The 17,795-nt window shown below is 42.5% G+C and overlaps 1 protein-coding gene and 1 long non-coding RNA gene across 2 annotated transcripts in view; one reads left to right on the forward strand and one right to left on the reverse strand.

Moving 5' to 3' along the window:
* Nucleotides 1-17,067, forward strand: part of LOC141046741 (uncharacterized) — a 39,026-nt gene extending 21,959 nt beyond the window's left edge. Inside the window, exons 3-5 of the mRNA XM_073541384.1 lie at nt 12,098-12,197; nt 12,279-12,397; nt 15,999-17,067. Of these exons, the coding sequence (XP_073397485.1) occupies nt 12,098-12,197; nt 12,279-12,397; nt 15,999-16,357 (578 nt within the window). The 3' untranslated portion in view covers nt 16,358-17,067. The remainder of the gene's footprint in view (nt 1-12,097; nt 12,198-12,278; nt 12,398-15,998) is intronic.
* Nucleotides 3,758-8,139, reverse strand: LOC141046590 (uncharacterized). The gene is made up of 3 exons (XR_012219614.1): nt 7,721-8,139; nt 7,468-7,620; nt 3,758-5,345 (listed from the first exon to the last, which is right to left on the reverse strand). It is a non-coding gene; the product is annotated as an uncharacterized lncRNA (long non-coding RNA).
* Nucleotides 17,068-17,795: the final 728 nt, after the last annotated feature.

Consider the following 17,795-nt stretch of genomic DNA (forward strand, 5'->3'; position numbering starts at 1 on the left):
CATTAAGCAGGGGGATGAATGGAAGACGGCGTTTAATACTCCGGAGGGACATTTTGAGTACCTGGTGATGCCTTCTGGGCTCAATAATGCCCCTTCTGTCTTCCAGTGCTTCATGAACGATATTTTCCGAGACTTTGTCGATTAAATTTTTGATTATCTATCTGGATGATATTTTGATCTTCTCCAAGGATTGGGATTCTCATGTGGAACATATTCGGACTGTGTTCCGGATCTTGAGGCAGAATTCCCTGTATGTCAAAGGATCGAAATGCCTTTTTGGAGTACAGAGGATTTCATTTTTGGGATTTATTTTGTCTCCGTCAACTATTGAAATGGACCCGGCCAAGGTACAGGCCATTTATGATTGGGTTCAGCCCACTTCTTTGAAGGCCCTCCAGAAGTTTTTGGGTTTTGCTAATTTTTATCGGAAATTTATAGCAAAATTTTCTAGTATTGCCAAGCCATTGACTGATCTGACTAAGAAGGGTGCTGGTGTGTTGAATTGGTCTCCTGAGGCTGTTGCTTCCTTTCAGGAGCTGAAGCGAAGATTTACCTCCGCCCCGGTTTTGCGGCAACCTGATGTCTCACTCCCGTTCCAGGTAGAGGTGTATGCTTCTGAGATTGGTGCAGGAGCTGTTTTGTCCCAAAAGGATCCTGTAACATCTAAAATGAATCCCTGTGCTTTCTTTTCCCGAAAGTTCTCTCCATCTGAACGTAACTATGATGTGGGGAATCGGGAACTGTTGGCCATGAAATGGGCATTTGAGGAGTGGAGACATTGGTTGGAGGGAGCTAAACATCAAGTTGTGGTCCTCACTGACCACAAGAATTTGATTTACCTAGATTCGGCTAAACGCTTGAACCCTAGACAGGCTAGGTGGGCCTTGTTTTTTACACGTTTTGATTTTGTGGTCTCTTTTCTTCCTGAACTAAGAATGTCAAGGCAGACGCCCTCTCTAGGAGTTTCTTTGCTGATTCTCCTGTGGTGACCAAGCCTGCTACCATCTTAGGAGAAGGGGTAGTTCTTTCTGCCATCTCGCCCGATTTGAGACTTGCTCTGCAAGAGTTCCAGGAGGACAAACCTGAGCGTTGTCCCAGTGAAAAGTTGTATGTTCCTGACCAGTGGAAGAAGAGAGTGATGTCTGAAGTTCATTGCTCTGCATTGGCTGGTCATCCAGGTATTTTTGGTACTAGAGATCTGGTGAGTCGCTCTTTTTGGTGGCCCACCTTGTCTCATGATGTCAGGAATTTTGTGCAGTCCTGTGGGACTTGCTCCCGGTCTAAATCTTGTTCTCGCTCTAGTGGGTTATTGATGCCTTTTCCAGTCCCCAGGAGGCCATGGACCCATATTTCAATGGACTTCATCTCTGATATGCCGGTCTCTCAAAGAATGACTGTTATTTGGGTGATTTGTGATAGGTTCTCTAAGATGGTTCATCTTGTACCACTCCCTAAGTTGCCATCTTCCTCTGAGTTGGTGCCCCTGTTTTTGCAACAGGTGGTTCGCTTACACGGGATTCCTGAGAACATTGTATCTGACAGAGGAGTTCAGTTTGTGTCTAGATTTTGGAGGACTTTCTGTTCCAAGCTGGGAATTCAGTTGTCCTTCTCTGCTTTTCACCCTCAGACCAATGGGCAGACAGAGAGAACAAACCAGACCTTAGAGTCGTATTTGAGATGTTTTATTTCCGCTGATCAGGATGATTGGGTTTCATTTTTGCCCTTGGCCGAATTTGCTTTAAATAATAGAGCTAGTTCTGCCACTTTGATGTCACCTTTTTTTTGTAACTTTGGGTTTCATCCTCGATTTTCTTCAGGGCAGGTGGAGCCTTCTGCCTGCCCAGGTGTTGACACTGTGGTGGAGAGAATGCACCAGATCTGGGACCAAGTGGTGGATAAGTTATCTCTCTCTGGTCCCCAGTTTAAGATTGGTGATATGGTGTGGTTATCATCAAAAAATATTGCTATGAAGGTGGCTTCTCCTAAGTTTAAGCCTAGATTTATTGGCCCTTACAAGATTTTGGAGATCATTAATCCGGTCTCTTCCTGTCACATTTAAAATCCATAATGTGTTCCATAAGTCCTTGTTGAAGAGGTTTGTTGAACCAGTTGTTCCTGGGGTGGCACCTCCAGACCCTGTATTGGTTGAAGGTAACATGGAATATGAGGTAGAGAAAATACTGGATTCCCGTCTGGCTAGACTGAGACTCCAGTATTTGGTTAAGTGGAAGGGTTATGGTCTGGAGGATAATTCCTGGGTCTCTGCCTCTGATGTTCATGCCAAGAGATTGGTGCGTGCATTTCATCGGGTTCACCCTGATCGCCCTGGTGGCGTGGTTGAGGGTTCGGTGACCCCTCCTCAAAGGGGAGGTACTGTAGTGAGTTCATTTTCCCCTTCGTCACTGAGGTCTGGTGAACTCCCTATTCTGGTAAAGGAAGGTAATGAGCCTGATTATCAGGCACCTGAGCCTAATGAGGATGACTGGCTGAGTGGAGTCACAGACTGGATATAAGGCTGCCGACGCCCTTCTGCCCTGCGGGTGATTTCTCTGTGGACTTCTAGGACACCAGTCTGATTCCTGCTCCTCTAAAGCTAAGTTTTCTGTTTTGCCTGTTAGCATTTTTGTTTTTTTGTTTTCCTTGCTTTTCTGTATTCTGTCATTCCCTGCTGGGGTGAGCCGAATCTCCTTTTGCCTGTAGCTCTGTCTTCAGAATATTCCTGAGTACTGACATAGCTTTTTTGAAGCCTAGCATCTTCAGGGCCTTTTTCACTGTCAGTCTGTTGGCTCTTATTTTCATAGGGTTTTTCACGGATTGCAGACAGCAGCCTTCCTGTCCTTTTCTGTCTAGTTAGCTTGGGCCCCGTCTTTGCTCAGTCTATCTTTCTGTCTGTGTTAGTATTTTCATCTTGCTTCACCGTCATTATATGTTGGGGGCTGCCCATTGCTTTGGGGTCTGCTCTGGGGCAGTTTAGATTTCCCCTTTCTTTCTTTAGGCCTATTTAATTCTCCAGCTGTGATCGAGGGGTCTAGGGCATCGTAGGAACCCCCCACGGCTACTGCTAGTTGTGTTGATAGGTTCAGGGGTCTGCAGTCCGATAGCTGCCAACTTCTCTGGTTTTCTGGACTTAGCTAGCATTTTGTTTTTGCCTCCTACGGTGACTCAATCATAACAGTGGTCATGATGACATCCGCTCACCATGGCAACGATCGGGACCCCGCGTCACACCACGGGGTCTCCGATCCAAAGGCAGAGGGTCTGTCAGCCCTGCGCCGACTCCTGGAATATTGCGATCTTGTTTGATCTCAGTATTTCCAGGGTTAAAGTGGCGGGAGCGGTCTGTGACTGCTCCAGGCACCTCGTGCCGGATGTCAGCTGTGAACGCGGCCGATCGCGGTGACGTAATATTACGTCCATGGTCAAATTGGCCCAGGGCACATGGATGGAATATTATGTCTGATGTCAGAAAGCGGTTAAAGGCCTTATGTAAGACTTTCTTAGGGTTCCCCCCCCTGAAGAAAATCTCTGAAATAAAATGTGACTTTCCTTGCCAAACAAAACATTAGAGCAATTACGCCTTGCCTTAAGGTATTGCCCAACTGGTATCCGAGCTTTGAAGGAAGGAGGGTACCAGCTTTCCCAATGTAAAAAATTATTAGTGAAGGTAAGCTTCCTAAAATATCATCCCACAACAAGGGCCTTAGAAAACATGGCGCTTCCCACCAAATGTATAAACCAAACAGACTAAGGAAGCATGTTGCCATAAAATCCACATTGCTTTATTAAAGTACATATAAGACACACATACATGATAAAAGGAGATATGTATACCAGGGTATCACAAGTACATGGCATCCAAAAATGGAAATACGGGGCTCAAAACACAGTACTATACCACCAGAAAGAGAGAATGCAATATGATCATAAAATGGGCGCTGTATTGTAATTTACTGAAGTCATGCGCCACATTGTATCATATGCTGCTATATTAATATACAAAGAAAATCCTGAATATGGACATCATCCTGACGGTGAATCAGGGGGCATAATACAAACAAGTTTTTCCCCAATGAAGTTAGTGTAATAACAGTCCCTCATGAAGGAATATACATGACCTGTGACACCGCGATCCCCGACGCGCGTTTCGCCTTAGCTTCGTCCTGGGAGGTGAGTAATAGTGGATCTAAGGTACATGGGGGCATATATAGCAGTATAATTACCGAAAAATTTCTTGCACCTGAAAGGAATGGCGCCCGGCGTGTGGCGTCATCGTGGCACGCGCCTCCCGGCCCCTCAGCCACTCCCACCGCACATGTCACGATGTGGAGACAGGTGATGAGGGCCTGAGACGACGCGCAGCCATGGCAACCCACCACGCTGCAAGATGGCGCTGAGGACATGCAAGCCACTCCCCCGCCCGACGTGTAAGGGGGGAGAGACGGACCGCACATCAAACAGACGCCTCTATACAGAGTGTGCACAGAGCTCCAAGTGGCGCTAACTAGAATAGTGTGAGGACTCGCTGCCAAGAGTTCAATATTGTGTTACATATATGCAAAAGAATAGGAGTGATATTTTGGAAAATATTTGAGAATACTAAGGGATGAAATTGTGGACCTGTGCTGCATATTACATAATGCACGGCGATATACCCAAATTTAATATAGTATTATACTCTTTAAAGAAGGGAGCTATAACACTTCCCACCAAGGATATACATATGTGGAATATATTAGAGGTAATATGCACAGAGGGCAGTATCCTGTTCAAAATGCATATATAGTGACCAGTGCAACACACCTCAAAGAAATGAGGACTTAGACATATATATACAAGTGCATACTCACACCCATATGCATATATAAATGTGCACAGATGTATGCCATGCCAATAAATACAGTTAGAGATATGTAACGTAACACATCGGAAGTTCAAAACCATCTCGATATTATTGTAGACAATGAATTGCCAATACACAATATGAAGAGGGTTTTTATATATATAAAATAACCTAATTAGTCCATAACAATATATAAGGGATCATAGTGCAAGAATTATCCACTAAGCAGCACATAACAGTGTGTAAACCAATCTATCGTACATATTGTAGCCCATAAAATCACATTGATTAGAAGGTAGATATGTATTTTTGAAGTACAAAAACTCAAAGTTAGTCAGATTTTCCCCGAGTATGGGCCACATATCTTCCGAATATTCTCCAAATGGTGATGATGTAGCAGATCCACCAACACGTTGCTGGAGGACGACATCCCAATCCAGTGTTCACAATGCACCTCATGCCCTTCACATCCAAAGTACGAAAAGGTAAATACGCTAGAATAAAACTGAAAAATAAAATAAATTAAAAACATGTAATCCATCACCATATCAAAAGCATCCTACAGAAAGGGGGCAAAGCTTAGGACCTCATTAAGTCCTTTAGGTTGAACCGTACCCAATTTATATATCCATTCGACTTCTTTCTGAGCTAGTTTCTTCCTCCAGTTGCCACCACGGTGGTCAATATGAACTTTATCGATTCCACAGACTTTGAGTAGTTTGGGATCACTCTCATGGCACAGCTTAAAGTGTCTCGGGATTGGTTTGAGCATCATATCATCCTCTATCTTGGAGGCATTCTTAATGTCCCTATGATGTTCTCTCACTCTGACTCTCAGAGGTCTAGAAGTCATCCCAACATAAATCCTTTCACATGGACATACGGCATAATATATTACACCATTAGTGTTACAGGTAATATGTTGTGTGATGTTATACGTGGTTCCACCATCACTGGATACAAAAGAGGACGCTTGTTTCATGTTAGGGCATGCAATACACTCTCTACAAGGAAAAAATCCCCATTTAGGGCCTTTAGAACCAAATGCTTTCTCTGGTCTTGGGCCCTCAGAGTAACTATGCACAAGTTTATCTCGCAAATTACTTGACCTTTTATATGTAATAGAAGGATATTTAGGAATTTATTGTTCCAAAGTCTTATCTGTCATAAGGATAGGCCAATACTTATTCAAGGCCTGCTTCATCTCAAACCACTTATCATTGTACGGAGAGATAAACCTTACTTTTTGTGTCAATGTGGATCTCTGTTTGGGAACAAGTAGATCCACCCGTTTAGCCCGATTGGCTCTCCTCATTCCCCTGAGGATACTACGTTTGGAGTAGCCTCTAGATGCAAACCTTGATGTCAAATCTTCTGCTTGCCTTAGATATGTTTCCTCACTGGAACAGATACGTTTTGCCCGGAGGAATTGACCAGTTGGAATTCCTTCCACCAGTGATTTAGGATGTGAGGATGTAGCATGTAGAATTGAGTTTACCGCAGTTTCTTTTCGGAACATGTCCGTATGTAAAAAGCCATCATGTCCTCTAAAGATTTTGACATCCAGGAAATCTATGTCAGACTGACTACACTTACAAGTGAGCTTGATATTGATAGAGTTACTGTTCAATATCTTAAGAAAACTGAGAAGGTCCTGCTCTGTTCCCTGCCATATCATGAGTATGTCATCAATATAGCGGGCCCAGAACAGGACCCTCTCAATGAAGGCAACAGGCCGGGTGAAGAAAATGTCTTTCCCACATGCCCAAAAATAAATTTGCATATGAGGGGGCAAAGGCCGCCCCCATAGCAGTACCTTGTTTTTGCAAATAGATAGATTCCTTGAACATAAAGTAGTTATGCTCAAGGGCAAATCTCAATAATGTCACTAATAAATGAACAAATCTCTCATCATGGTCAGACATCATAAGATAGGTCTGAGTAGCCCGTACACCATCCAGATGTTGGATAGAAGTGTATAGGGACTCCACGTCAAAACTAACTAGCCACATGTCGTCCTCAATGGGGATGCCCTCAATTTTTCTGAGGACATCGCTCGTATCTTTTACATATGATGGGAGATCATGGACCAGAGGTTTCATATAGAAGTCTAGATATTTAGATACAGTCTCACATAGACTCCCGTTTCCAGACACGATGGGTCGTCCTGGCGGGGTGGTACAGGTTCTTATGGATTTTGGGTATGAAATATATGCATGCTACCTTGGGGAATTCAGGTACTAGATTGTCCCTAAGTTCTTGATTAATCAATCCATCAAGAAAGGCACGATCTAAAATTGCCTTAATTTCTTGCTGGTAGGCTGACGTGGGATTGTAAGTCATTTTTTGACAGCACTGGCTGTCCCTCAACTGTCTCAACGCCTCTCTCTCATATGCTGCCACAGGCCATAGCACCACATTTCCCCCTTTGTCAGCGGGTTTAATCAGCACTTCTTTAAGTTTGCTAAGTTCCTTGAGCGCTTCTCTATGAGCAAAAGTGAGATTGCCATGTGAAACGCGTCTTGAGATCTTTTCAAACTCATCGGTGACCAGACGGACAAAGATTTCAATGTTCGAATACAAATTCAAAGAGGGGAATTTTTTTGGCATCGGCGGTCTAAACTTACCCGTATTAGTAGTTCTCTCATTTTCATCACTGAGTTCCTCCAAAATAGCAATCGCCTCGATTTCTTTAGGGCTCCATACTCCACCATCATTGCCCTTATCATGTAACTTTTTAAGTAGTAATTTTCGTGCAAACAAATGGAGATCCTTTACCGCTGTAAAACAGTTAAATGGAGCCGTCGGTGAAAAAGAAAGGCCTAAGCTCAGGACTTCCATCTGTGATTGTGATAGCTGCAGATCTTAAAGATTTATTACCTGTAATCTAGAGGGAGCCAAGGTATCCACTTTCCTCTCTCTTTTTCTATGCTGTTCATGCCTTCTCTTAAAGTTGTTCTTTCTTAAATTGTATACCCTATGATCAGATCTATATTCATCCTCTTTTGAAGAGACAGATGACATGGAGGATGACCTGGAAGTTTCCAGACTGTCTTTGTTGATGGTTTGCCACCTGTACATGTGGCCATTTTTAAGATCATTCAGATCCCTTTGAAACTTCCTAGCCTTAATGTCTTTGACCTCTTTTTCCCAGATATTCAATTGGGCATCTATTTCCTTGTTAAAGGTCTCTACCTCTGATCCAGATAATTTCTCAAGCAACTTAGTACGAATATGCTCAATTTCCAAGTCTACTTTATCCAAACTCCTTTTATTATTCCCAATAAGTAGTTCTATAAGTGATCTCGAGCATGTATTGCACACCTCCTCCCATCTCGTACGGAAGGTGGAATCCTCCACTGGGTATGATGGCATGATTCTAACCCTTAGGCCTCGGGGTATGAGGCTCTTTGCCAGGTAACTCTCTAATGATGCCTTGGTCCACCACATCCTCGTCCTTTTCTTTAACAAGATTTTTATTGAACTCTTGAGGTCTGAGCTTTGCCCACCCTCTGCAGTGCTACTGGATCTACCATCTCCATTAAAAACAGTATCCATAGAAGATAACCAGCATTGATCTCTAACTTTAGTATCCATAATGGCCGCACAACACTGTAACAGAGTACAGAAACCAATTAGTATATATATTCCCACAACAAGGGCCTTAGAAAACATGGCGCTTCCCACCAAATGTATAAACCAAACAGACTAAGGAAGCATGTTGCCATAAAATCCACATTGCTTTATTAAAGTACATATAAGACACACATACATGATAAAAGGAGATATGTATACCAGGGTATCACAAGTACATGGCATCCAAAAATGGAAATACGGGGCTCAAAACACAGTACTATACCACCAGAAAGAGAGAATGCAATATGATCATAAAATGGGCGCTGTATTGTAATTTACTGAAGTCATGCTCCACATTGTATCATATGCTGCTATATTAATATACAAAGAAAATCCTGAATATGGACGTCATCCTGACTGTGAATCAGGGGGCATAATACAAACAAGTTTTTCCCCAATGAAGTTAGTGTAATAACAGTCCCTCATGAAGGAATATACATGACCTGTGACACCGCGATCCCCGACGCGCGTTTCGCCTTAGCTTCGTCCTGGGAGGTGAGTAATAGTGGATCTAAGGTACATGGGGGCATATATAGCAGTATAATTACCGAAAAATTTCTTGCACCTGAAAGGAATGGCGCCCGGCGTGTGGCGTCATCATGGCGCGCGCCTCCCGGCCCCTCAGCCACTCCCACCGCACACGTCACGATGTGGAGACAGGTGATGAGTGCCTGAGACGACGCGCAGCCATGGCAACCCACCACGCTGCAAGATGGCGCTGAGGACATGCAAGCCACTCCCCCGCCCGACGTGTAAGGGGGGAGAGACGGACCGCACATCAAACAGACGCCTCTATACAGAGTGTGCACAGAGCTCCAAGTGGCGCTAACTAGAATAGTGTGAAGACTCGCTGCCAAGAGTTCAATATTGTGTTACATATATGCAAAAGAATAGGAGTGATATTTTGGAAAATATTTGAGAATACTAAGGGATGAAATTGTGGACCTGTGCTGCATATTACATAATGCACGGCGATATACCCAAATTTAATATAGTATTATACTCTTTAAAGAAGGGAGCTATAACACTTCCCACCAAGGATATACATATGTGGAATATATTAGAGGTAATATGCACAGAGGGCAGTATCCTGTTCAAAATGCATATATAGTGACCAGTGCAACACACCTCAAAGAAATGAGGACTTATATATACACACAAGTGCATACTCACACCCATATGCATATATAAATGTGCACAGATGTATGCCATGCCAATAAATACAGTTACAGAGATATGTAACGTAACACATCGGAAGTTCAAAACCATCTCGATATTATTGTGGACAATGAATTGCCAATACACAATATGAAGAGGGTTTTTATATATATAAAATAACCTAATTAGTCCATAACAATATATAAGGCATCATAGTGCAAGAATTATCCACTAAGCAGCACATAACAGTGTGCAAACCAATCAGTGTGCAAAGAAACTGCGGTAAACTCAATTCTACATGCTACATCCTCGCATCCTAAATCACTGGTGGAAGGAATTCCAACTGGTCAGTTCCTCCGGGCAAAACGTATCTGCTCCAGTGAGGAAACATATCTAAGGCAAGCAGAAGATTTGACATCAAGGTTTGCATCTAGAGGCTACTCCAAACGTAGTATCCTCAGGGGAATGAGGAGAGCCAATCGGGCTAAACGGGTGGATCTACTTGTTCCCAAACAGAGATCCACATTGACACAAAAAGTAAGGTTTATCTCTCCGTACAATGATAAGTGGTTTGAGATGAAGCAGGCCTTGAATAAGTATTGGCCTATCCTTATGACAGATAAGACTTTGGAACAATACATTCTTAAATATCCTTCTATTACATATAAAAGGTCAAGTAATTTGCGAGATAAACTTGTGCATAGTTACTCTGAGGGCCCAAGACCAGAGAAAGCATTTGGTTCTAAAGGCCCTAAATGGGGATTTTTTCCTTGTAGAGAGTGTATTGCATGCCTTAACATGAAACAAGCGTCCTCTTTTGTATCCAGTGATGGTGGAACCACGTATAACATCACACAACATATTACCTGTAACACTAATGGTGTAATATATTATGCCGTATGTCCATGTGAAAGGATTTATGTTGGGATGACTTCTAGACCTCTGAGAGTCAGAGTGAGAGAACATCATAGGGACATTAAGAATGCCTCCAATATATCTTCCCCAAAATAAAATGTGATTGGTGTAAAAAATCAAATCCTCACAAAAAACGTGCCCATCCTCCCACCACCCTAAAAATAAATAGGCAAATGTTGGTGCACAGGAAGTACCCATCGCGAGACCCCTCATCAGCATTTGTTGTTTATCCGTTGTTTAGCAATACCACAAACAACCCCTGGAGAGGGATGGCGCTGTAGCTAGAAGAAAAAAACACAACTATGTTTTTGTAATCCTGCACAATCCCTTTAATTAACTAATATTTCTGTATTTTCAAAGGATCTACAGCAACTTCCTATTATCACAAACTGGTCAAGCGATGCTGGAATAAGGTTATTTTTTTTTTTTGTCTGCAATCTCCGTCTTTTTATAGTGCCATATACTCAACGGTTTATTATGTCATTGCATCCAATATGTCTGACTATGGTTGAAACTTCCTGGCCCAGCTTAGGGAAGTTATAGACCAGGGCAGCACCTGGCAACCTCAGGCAAGTGCTGGGGCCACTGCGCCTGGGCAGCTCCGTCTCCCCCAAGTCTCAGTTTGCAGCATCCGACATGCATGTGTATCCGAACGGCTGTCGGCTGTGTTTTACAGCCAGCTCCTGAGTCGTACTGCTGGGATTGCAGCAAGCTCTGATCATTGCAGTTTAAACTTTTAGACAATTGTGACAAATGTATTTAAGAAGTTGGAAATGGTGGGAAGGTGATTGTGGAGTGCAGATGGCACTGAAGACATCTACGGTATGTCTGCCATGTTTGTACAACCATGTCTGCCTAGCTTGTGTCTAGGCTTTATAGTAGTTTGGTGATTTTACAATACACTGCAATATTACAGCACAAGTGAAAGTGATCACAGGTTGAATTCCCCAAGGAGGACCAATAATAATGTGAAAAGAAAAATATTGAAAAGTTCATATATAGCCATTTTTTACATAAAACAGATAAAATCTTAAAAATAAAAATTAGTTTAGTATATTTGGTATCTCTAAATGCATAAGTTTATATGGGCTTTTTTAATTTTAATACTAATTTTTATGGTCTTTACCAAGGGGGCGTGGTTCACAGGGTAATAATGCAGAGCAGCCTAAAGACACACCCCTGAGGACCATGTAAAACACTTTTCCTCTGTAAAGACTATAAAAAAGACCATATAGATTTACAGAAAAAGAATCAACGATATACCAAGGGGAACAGTGGGAATAAAATAAAAACAAAAAGTGGCCATTTTTGACCTGGTGACAGGTCCTCGTTGAAAAAAAAACAAAAGGAAAAAGGTAAGAGACTGATATACCAATTATGATGCTGGTTCCCAGGATTCCAGTTTGTCCACCACACCCAATGCACATTTCGCCAAGCTTGGGGTTAGTCTGATTTTTGTATATACCCCATGTAGAATTCATGAAAGACTGTTTTCCAGGTCATGGATTCTGCTTCTCTAACCCCAATTACACGGTTTTTCTCTTGCAGTGATCCCCGGACATCCAACCTTGGCCCGAGTGGTTGTTGCAGGAACGTTCTTCATATTGGCGGCTGTGATTGCTGGACTGTTTCTTTTCTTTTATATCTAGTAAGTTCTTCTTAGTGCAGTGTCTGATGGCAATAGTCATCACGCTTTATGACGGGGCATCTCACCACTTTTACAATTTAGTTGCAGACACAAGGATGAATATGCCGATCTCGAAGAAGGTCTGTTGTCACGAAGACGATGTTTTAAGCCACAGTTAGAAGATGTGGAGGCTGGTTTACCTACATACAAGACAACTCCAGGTAACATTAGGACACCATGGTTCTCAAAACGGTTGTGTGAAATTAGAAAAAAAAAATCCATATAGGACTGGGTGATTAAGCAAATTAATTTGATTTTGCACAATTCTACTTTTGCTCGCACCCAGTGGATGCGGCAACAATATATAGAACGGGAACGGTAAGGCTTTTGGGCTCGGGATGGTCATAGAATGGATTATTCTTCTGTCTGTAAAGGGAGGAGGGGACATGGTGGGACATGGTCACCGCCACATCAGTGCAGTACAAGCAGCTCGATCTTTTACTTAAAAAGAATCAAGCTGAACCCGATTAACTGACAGTGATGAAAGATGAAAAGCCACAGTAGATATAACAATCAGGAGGCCATTGCCTGTGAGGAATTAGATTCCTCTGGAACGCTGCCAGAAGCCGGTGTCTTGCTATGTACACGTGCTTCTCACTAAATTAGAATATCATCAAAAAGTTAATTTATTTCACTTCTTCAACACAAAAAGTGAAACTCATTATATATAGTCATTACAAACAGTGATCTATTTCTGTTAATGTTGATGATTATGACTTACAGCCAATGAAAACCCAAAAGTCATTATCTCAGTATATTAGAATAAATAACTAAAAAAAAAAAACTACAAAGGCTTCCTAAACGTTTAAAAAGGCCTCTTAGTCTGTTTCAGTAGGCTCCACAATCATGGGGAAGACTGCTGACTTGACAGATGCTCAGAAGGCAGTCATTGACACACTCCACAAGGAGGGTAAGCCACAAAAGGTCATTGCTAAAGAAGCTGGCTGTTCACAGAGTGCTGTATCCAAGCATATTAATGGAAAGTTGAGTGGAAGAAGGTGCACAAGCAACTGGGATAACCGCAGCCTTGGAAGGATTGTTAAGAAAAGGCCATTCAAAAATCTCGGGGAGATTCACAAGGAGTGGACTGCTGCTGGGGTCATTGCTTCAAGAGCCACCACATACAGATGTATCCAGGACGTGGGCTACAAGTGTCACATTCCTTGTGTCAAGCCACTCATGACCAATAGACTACACCAGAAGCCTCTTACCTGGGCCAAGGAGAAAAAGAACTGGACTGTGGCTCAGTGGTCCAAGGTGTTGTTTTCAGATGAAAGTAAATTTTGAATTCCATATGGAAATCAAGGTCCCAGAGTCTGGAGGAAGAGATGACAGGCACACAATCCATGTTGCTTGAGGTCTATTGTGAACTTTCCACAATCAGTGATGGTTTGGGGAGCCATGTCATCTGCTGGTGTAGGTCCACTGTGTGTTATCAGGACCAAAGTCAGCACAGCAGTCTACCAGGAAATTTTAGAGCACTTCATGATTCCCCCTGCCGACAAGCCTTTTGGAGATGGAAATTTCATTCTCCAGCAGGACTTGGCACCTGTCCATACAGCCTAAAGTACCACTACCTGGTTTAAAATCAAACAGTATTACTGTTCTTGATTGGCCAGTAAACTCACCTGACCTTAACCCTATTGTCAAGAGGAAGATGAGAGACACTATCAAAGCAATCTGGGCTTCCATAACACCTCAGCAGTGCCACAAGCTGATCACCTCCATGCCACGCCGAATTGATGCAGTAATTGCTGCAAAAGGAGCCCCGACCAAGTATTGAGTGCATTTACTGAACATGCATTTCAGTAGGCCAACATTTTGGATTTTAAAATAATTTTTCAAGCTGGTGTTATAAAAGTATTCTAATTTACTGAGATAATGACTTTTGGGTTTTCATTGGCTGTAAGCCATAATCATCAACAGTAACAGAAATAAACGCTTGACATAGATCACTCTGTAATGACTACATAATATGAGTTTCACTTTTTGAATTGAAGATCTGAAATTAACTTTTTGATGATATTCTATTTTATCGAGAAGCACTTGTAACGTGTCTGCCGCAGGTTATAACAGCCAGAGGGGCTCTGCTACTAAAGGGGAGAATAATACTGAGAATGGAGTAGTCAGTAAAAGTGGCATTTTATACTGAATTTTGGAGAAACCACTTGTTCTATTAATTATTTTGAGCTAATTACATTATATTATTAGTTAATTGTTAGTTTGAGAGATACCTCTCCTGATTCCTCCATACACATGAGCACTCGGCTTAGCAATCTTGTTTTTTCAATGGAGAGAGCTGTCAACAGACTCCTCTGGCAGCGGCTAATCTACGCTGAAAACAAAAGGATGGGCGTGCAATCATAAGAAGTGAAGTGATCGCTTAAGTTGGGAATTTCATAAAATCATCGCTGAGAACATCTGACAACCCGGCCCACGGGACGTCATCACTGGGGAAGGATGTAATTCAGGTGCTGATAAAAGGTCAAGACATATTATGATCTGTGTCCAATGTAGAGAGATACAGTTGGAACCAGAAGTCTACATACACTATATAAAAATACACATCTGCATGTTTTTCTCAATATCTGACATGAAATCAGACTAAACCTTTCCCATTTTAGGTCAATTAGGATTACCATAATTATTAATATTTGCCAAATGCCAGAATAATGAGAAATATAATGTTTTAAGGCATTTTTCATCCTGCAAAGTCAAAAGTTTACATACACTTCATTAGTATTTGGTACCATTGCCCTTAAAGGGAATCTGTCACCCCTTTTTTGAGATATCATGTAATGATATCATTCAATTGTGTGTCACATAAGGATTCTCTTAGTACTTTTGCTTCCCCCTGACCCCGCACCTTTCATGCATGAATACCTTTTTTATATTGGTTCAGATGTATGTAAATTGCCGCGGTCCGGTCCGATGGGCGGGGCATATTCTCCTGTTCCCCCCCCCTCCCTGTCTTGCTTTACGCATTTCTTCTTCCTGCGTTTACATATTGTTTCAGCGCTTGCGCATTGCAAAGGCATCCGGCGCTTGCGCAGTACGCTTTGCCCAACTGTGGGCAAAGCATAAAATCGTTACTGCGCATGCGCCGGTATTTTTTCAGTGCTGTTTGTGCCCCGGAAGTCTTCACATGCAGGACGCCGGCTGCCTAGTAAAGCCCTGCGTACCCTGACGGAAGCCGAACATAGACGGCGCTGAAAAATACTGGCGCATGCGCAGTAAAGATTGTATGCTTTGTCCAGCGCTGTCTATGCCCAGGAGTGTGTCCTGCATGTGAAGACTTCCGGGGCCTAGACCGCTGAAAAATACCGGAGCATGCGCAGTATCGCTTATATGCTTCGCCCACAGTTGGGCAAAGCATACTGCGCAGGTGCCGGAGGCCTTTTTGAATGCGCAACAACGCTATCTGTGATATTCACAGATGAAGATTACGCTCAGCAAGCCGAGGAGGGGGGGGAAAGAAGCCGACTAAGCCACGCCCATCGGACCGGACTGAGGCGATTTGCATACATCTCCACCAAGATAACAAAGGTATTTTTGCATCAAAACGTGCGGGGTCGAGGGGACTAAAAAATCCTAATAGAATCCTTATGGGACGCACAATTGGGTGATATCTTTACATGATATCACTAAAAAGGGATGACAGATTCCCTTTAAGTTGTGATTATGGACCAACCCTTTAAAACAAAGGTGGGGGCTCTGCTTTACACATACCTGTAAAACTAACCACTGTACTTTATATAGCAGTTGCTTTCAGAAGAGCACCACTAAGAACATTTTGGAGAACAGAAAAAGAGGATGATGACAGCTATACTCGGAGTAAAAAGACATTTCAAGGCCTGGCAAACATATTGGGGAGGAAGACGAGAACAAAAATGAGAGATGATGACAGGCAGGTGGATGATGGAGACCTAAGAAAGCTGGGCAAAGATCGGAATATGACGGAGGTTAAGGAAAAACTGAAAACAGAACAGAAGAGAAGTTCCGACATGTCAGATCCATTAAAAAAGAAAGATAAAGGTGACCACAAGAAGAAAGAAGATGGCGAGACATCGAAAAAAGACAATAAATCAACACGAAAGACAGAAACTTCAGAAGACAACTGAAGGGACCTCCAAAAGAGAGGATAAAAATGTGACAAAGTCAGAAGAGTATAAGCAAGCGAAACCAGCAAAACAAGAAAGGAAGCGGAAAATTCTAAAGGAAATAAAGATGGCCAAGCGTCCCAAACTGAAGAAACTGAAGACCACAATGCTGAAGAAAAATATAAAGACCAAAATTCGCAGGAAGAAAAGATGAGGCTTCCTCTGCTCTTATTCATTTCTTATTGTTTTCCTAACCATTTCAATAAAAGTGGTTCCGATCCGTCCGGCCACATTACAACCTTAGAAAGCAGGGCTGTGGAGTCGGTAAGCCAAACCTGCGACTCCGACTCCTCAATTTCCCTTACACTGACTCCAACTCAGACGCTCCGACTCCCACATATTTTGCTTATATTTAAGTGAAAAATTTATTGTAGTACAATGTGAACATCAGCCATTTAATCATTTCTATAATCCAATAATCAAGATATTTAGATAGAACATATCTATTTATTGGAATACAACTTTAGAACACTAAAAACTGTAATAAATTGTAAATCTGTAATACACTGTGTACATGTATACGGTACAGACCAAAGTTTGGACACACCTTCTCATTCAAAGAATTTTCTTTATTTTCATGACTATGAAAATTGTAGATTCATTCTGAAGGCATCACAACTATGAATTAACACATGTGGAATTATATAATTAAAGTGTGAAACAACTGAAAATATGTCTTATATTCTAGATTCTTCAAAGTAGCCACCTTTTGCTTTGATTACTGCTTTGCACACTCTTGGCATTCTCTTGATGAGCTTCAAGAGGTAGTCACCAAAAATGGTCTTCCAACAGTCTTGAAGGAGTTCCCAGAGATGCTTAGCACTTGTTGGCCCTTTTGCCTTCACTCTGCGGTCCAGCTCACCCCAAACCATCTCGATTGGGTTCAGGTCTGGTGACTGTGGAGGCCAGGTCATCTGGCATAGCACCCCATCACTCTCCTTCTTGGTCAAATAGCCCTTACACAGCCTGGAGGTGTGTTTGAGGCCTTTGTCCTGTTGAAAAATAAATGATGGTCCAACTAAACACAAACCGGATGGAATAGCATGCCGCTGCAAGATGCTGTGGTAGCCATGCTGGTTCAGTATGCCTTCAATTTTGAATGAATTCCCAACAGTGTCACCAGCAAAGCACCCCCACACCATCACACCTCCTCCTCCATGCTTCACGGTGGGAACCAGGCATGTAGAGTCCATCCGTTCACCTTTTCTGCGTCGCACAAAGACATGGTGGTTGGAACCAAAGATCTCAAATTTGGAGTCATCAGACCAAAGCACAGATTTCCACTGGTCTAATGTCCATTCCTTGTGTTCTTTAGCCCAAACAAGTCTCTTCTGCTTGTTGCCTGTCCTTAGCAGTGGTTTCCTAGCAGCTATTTTACCATGAAGGCCTACTGCACAAC

Source organism: Dendrobates tinctorius, unplaced genomic scaffold, assembly GCF_039654945.1.
Source record: "Dendrobates tinctorius isolate UK_male_01 unplaced genomic scaffold, ASM3965494v1 ptg000120l, whole genome shotgun sequence".
NCBI classification, from domain to species: Eukaryota; Metazoa; Chordata; class Amphibia; order Anura; family Dendrobatidae; genus Dendrobates; species Dendrobates tinctorius.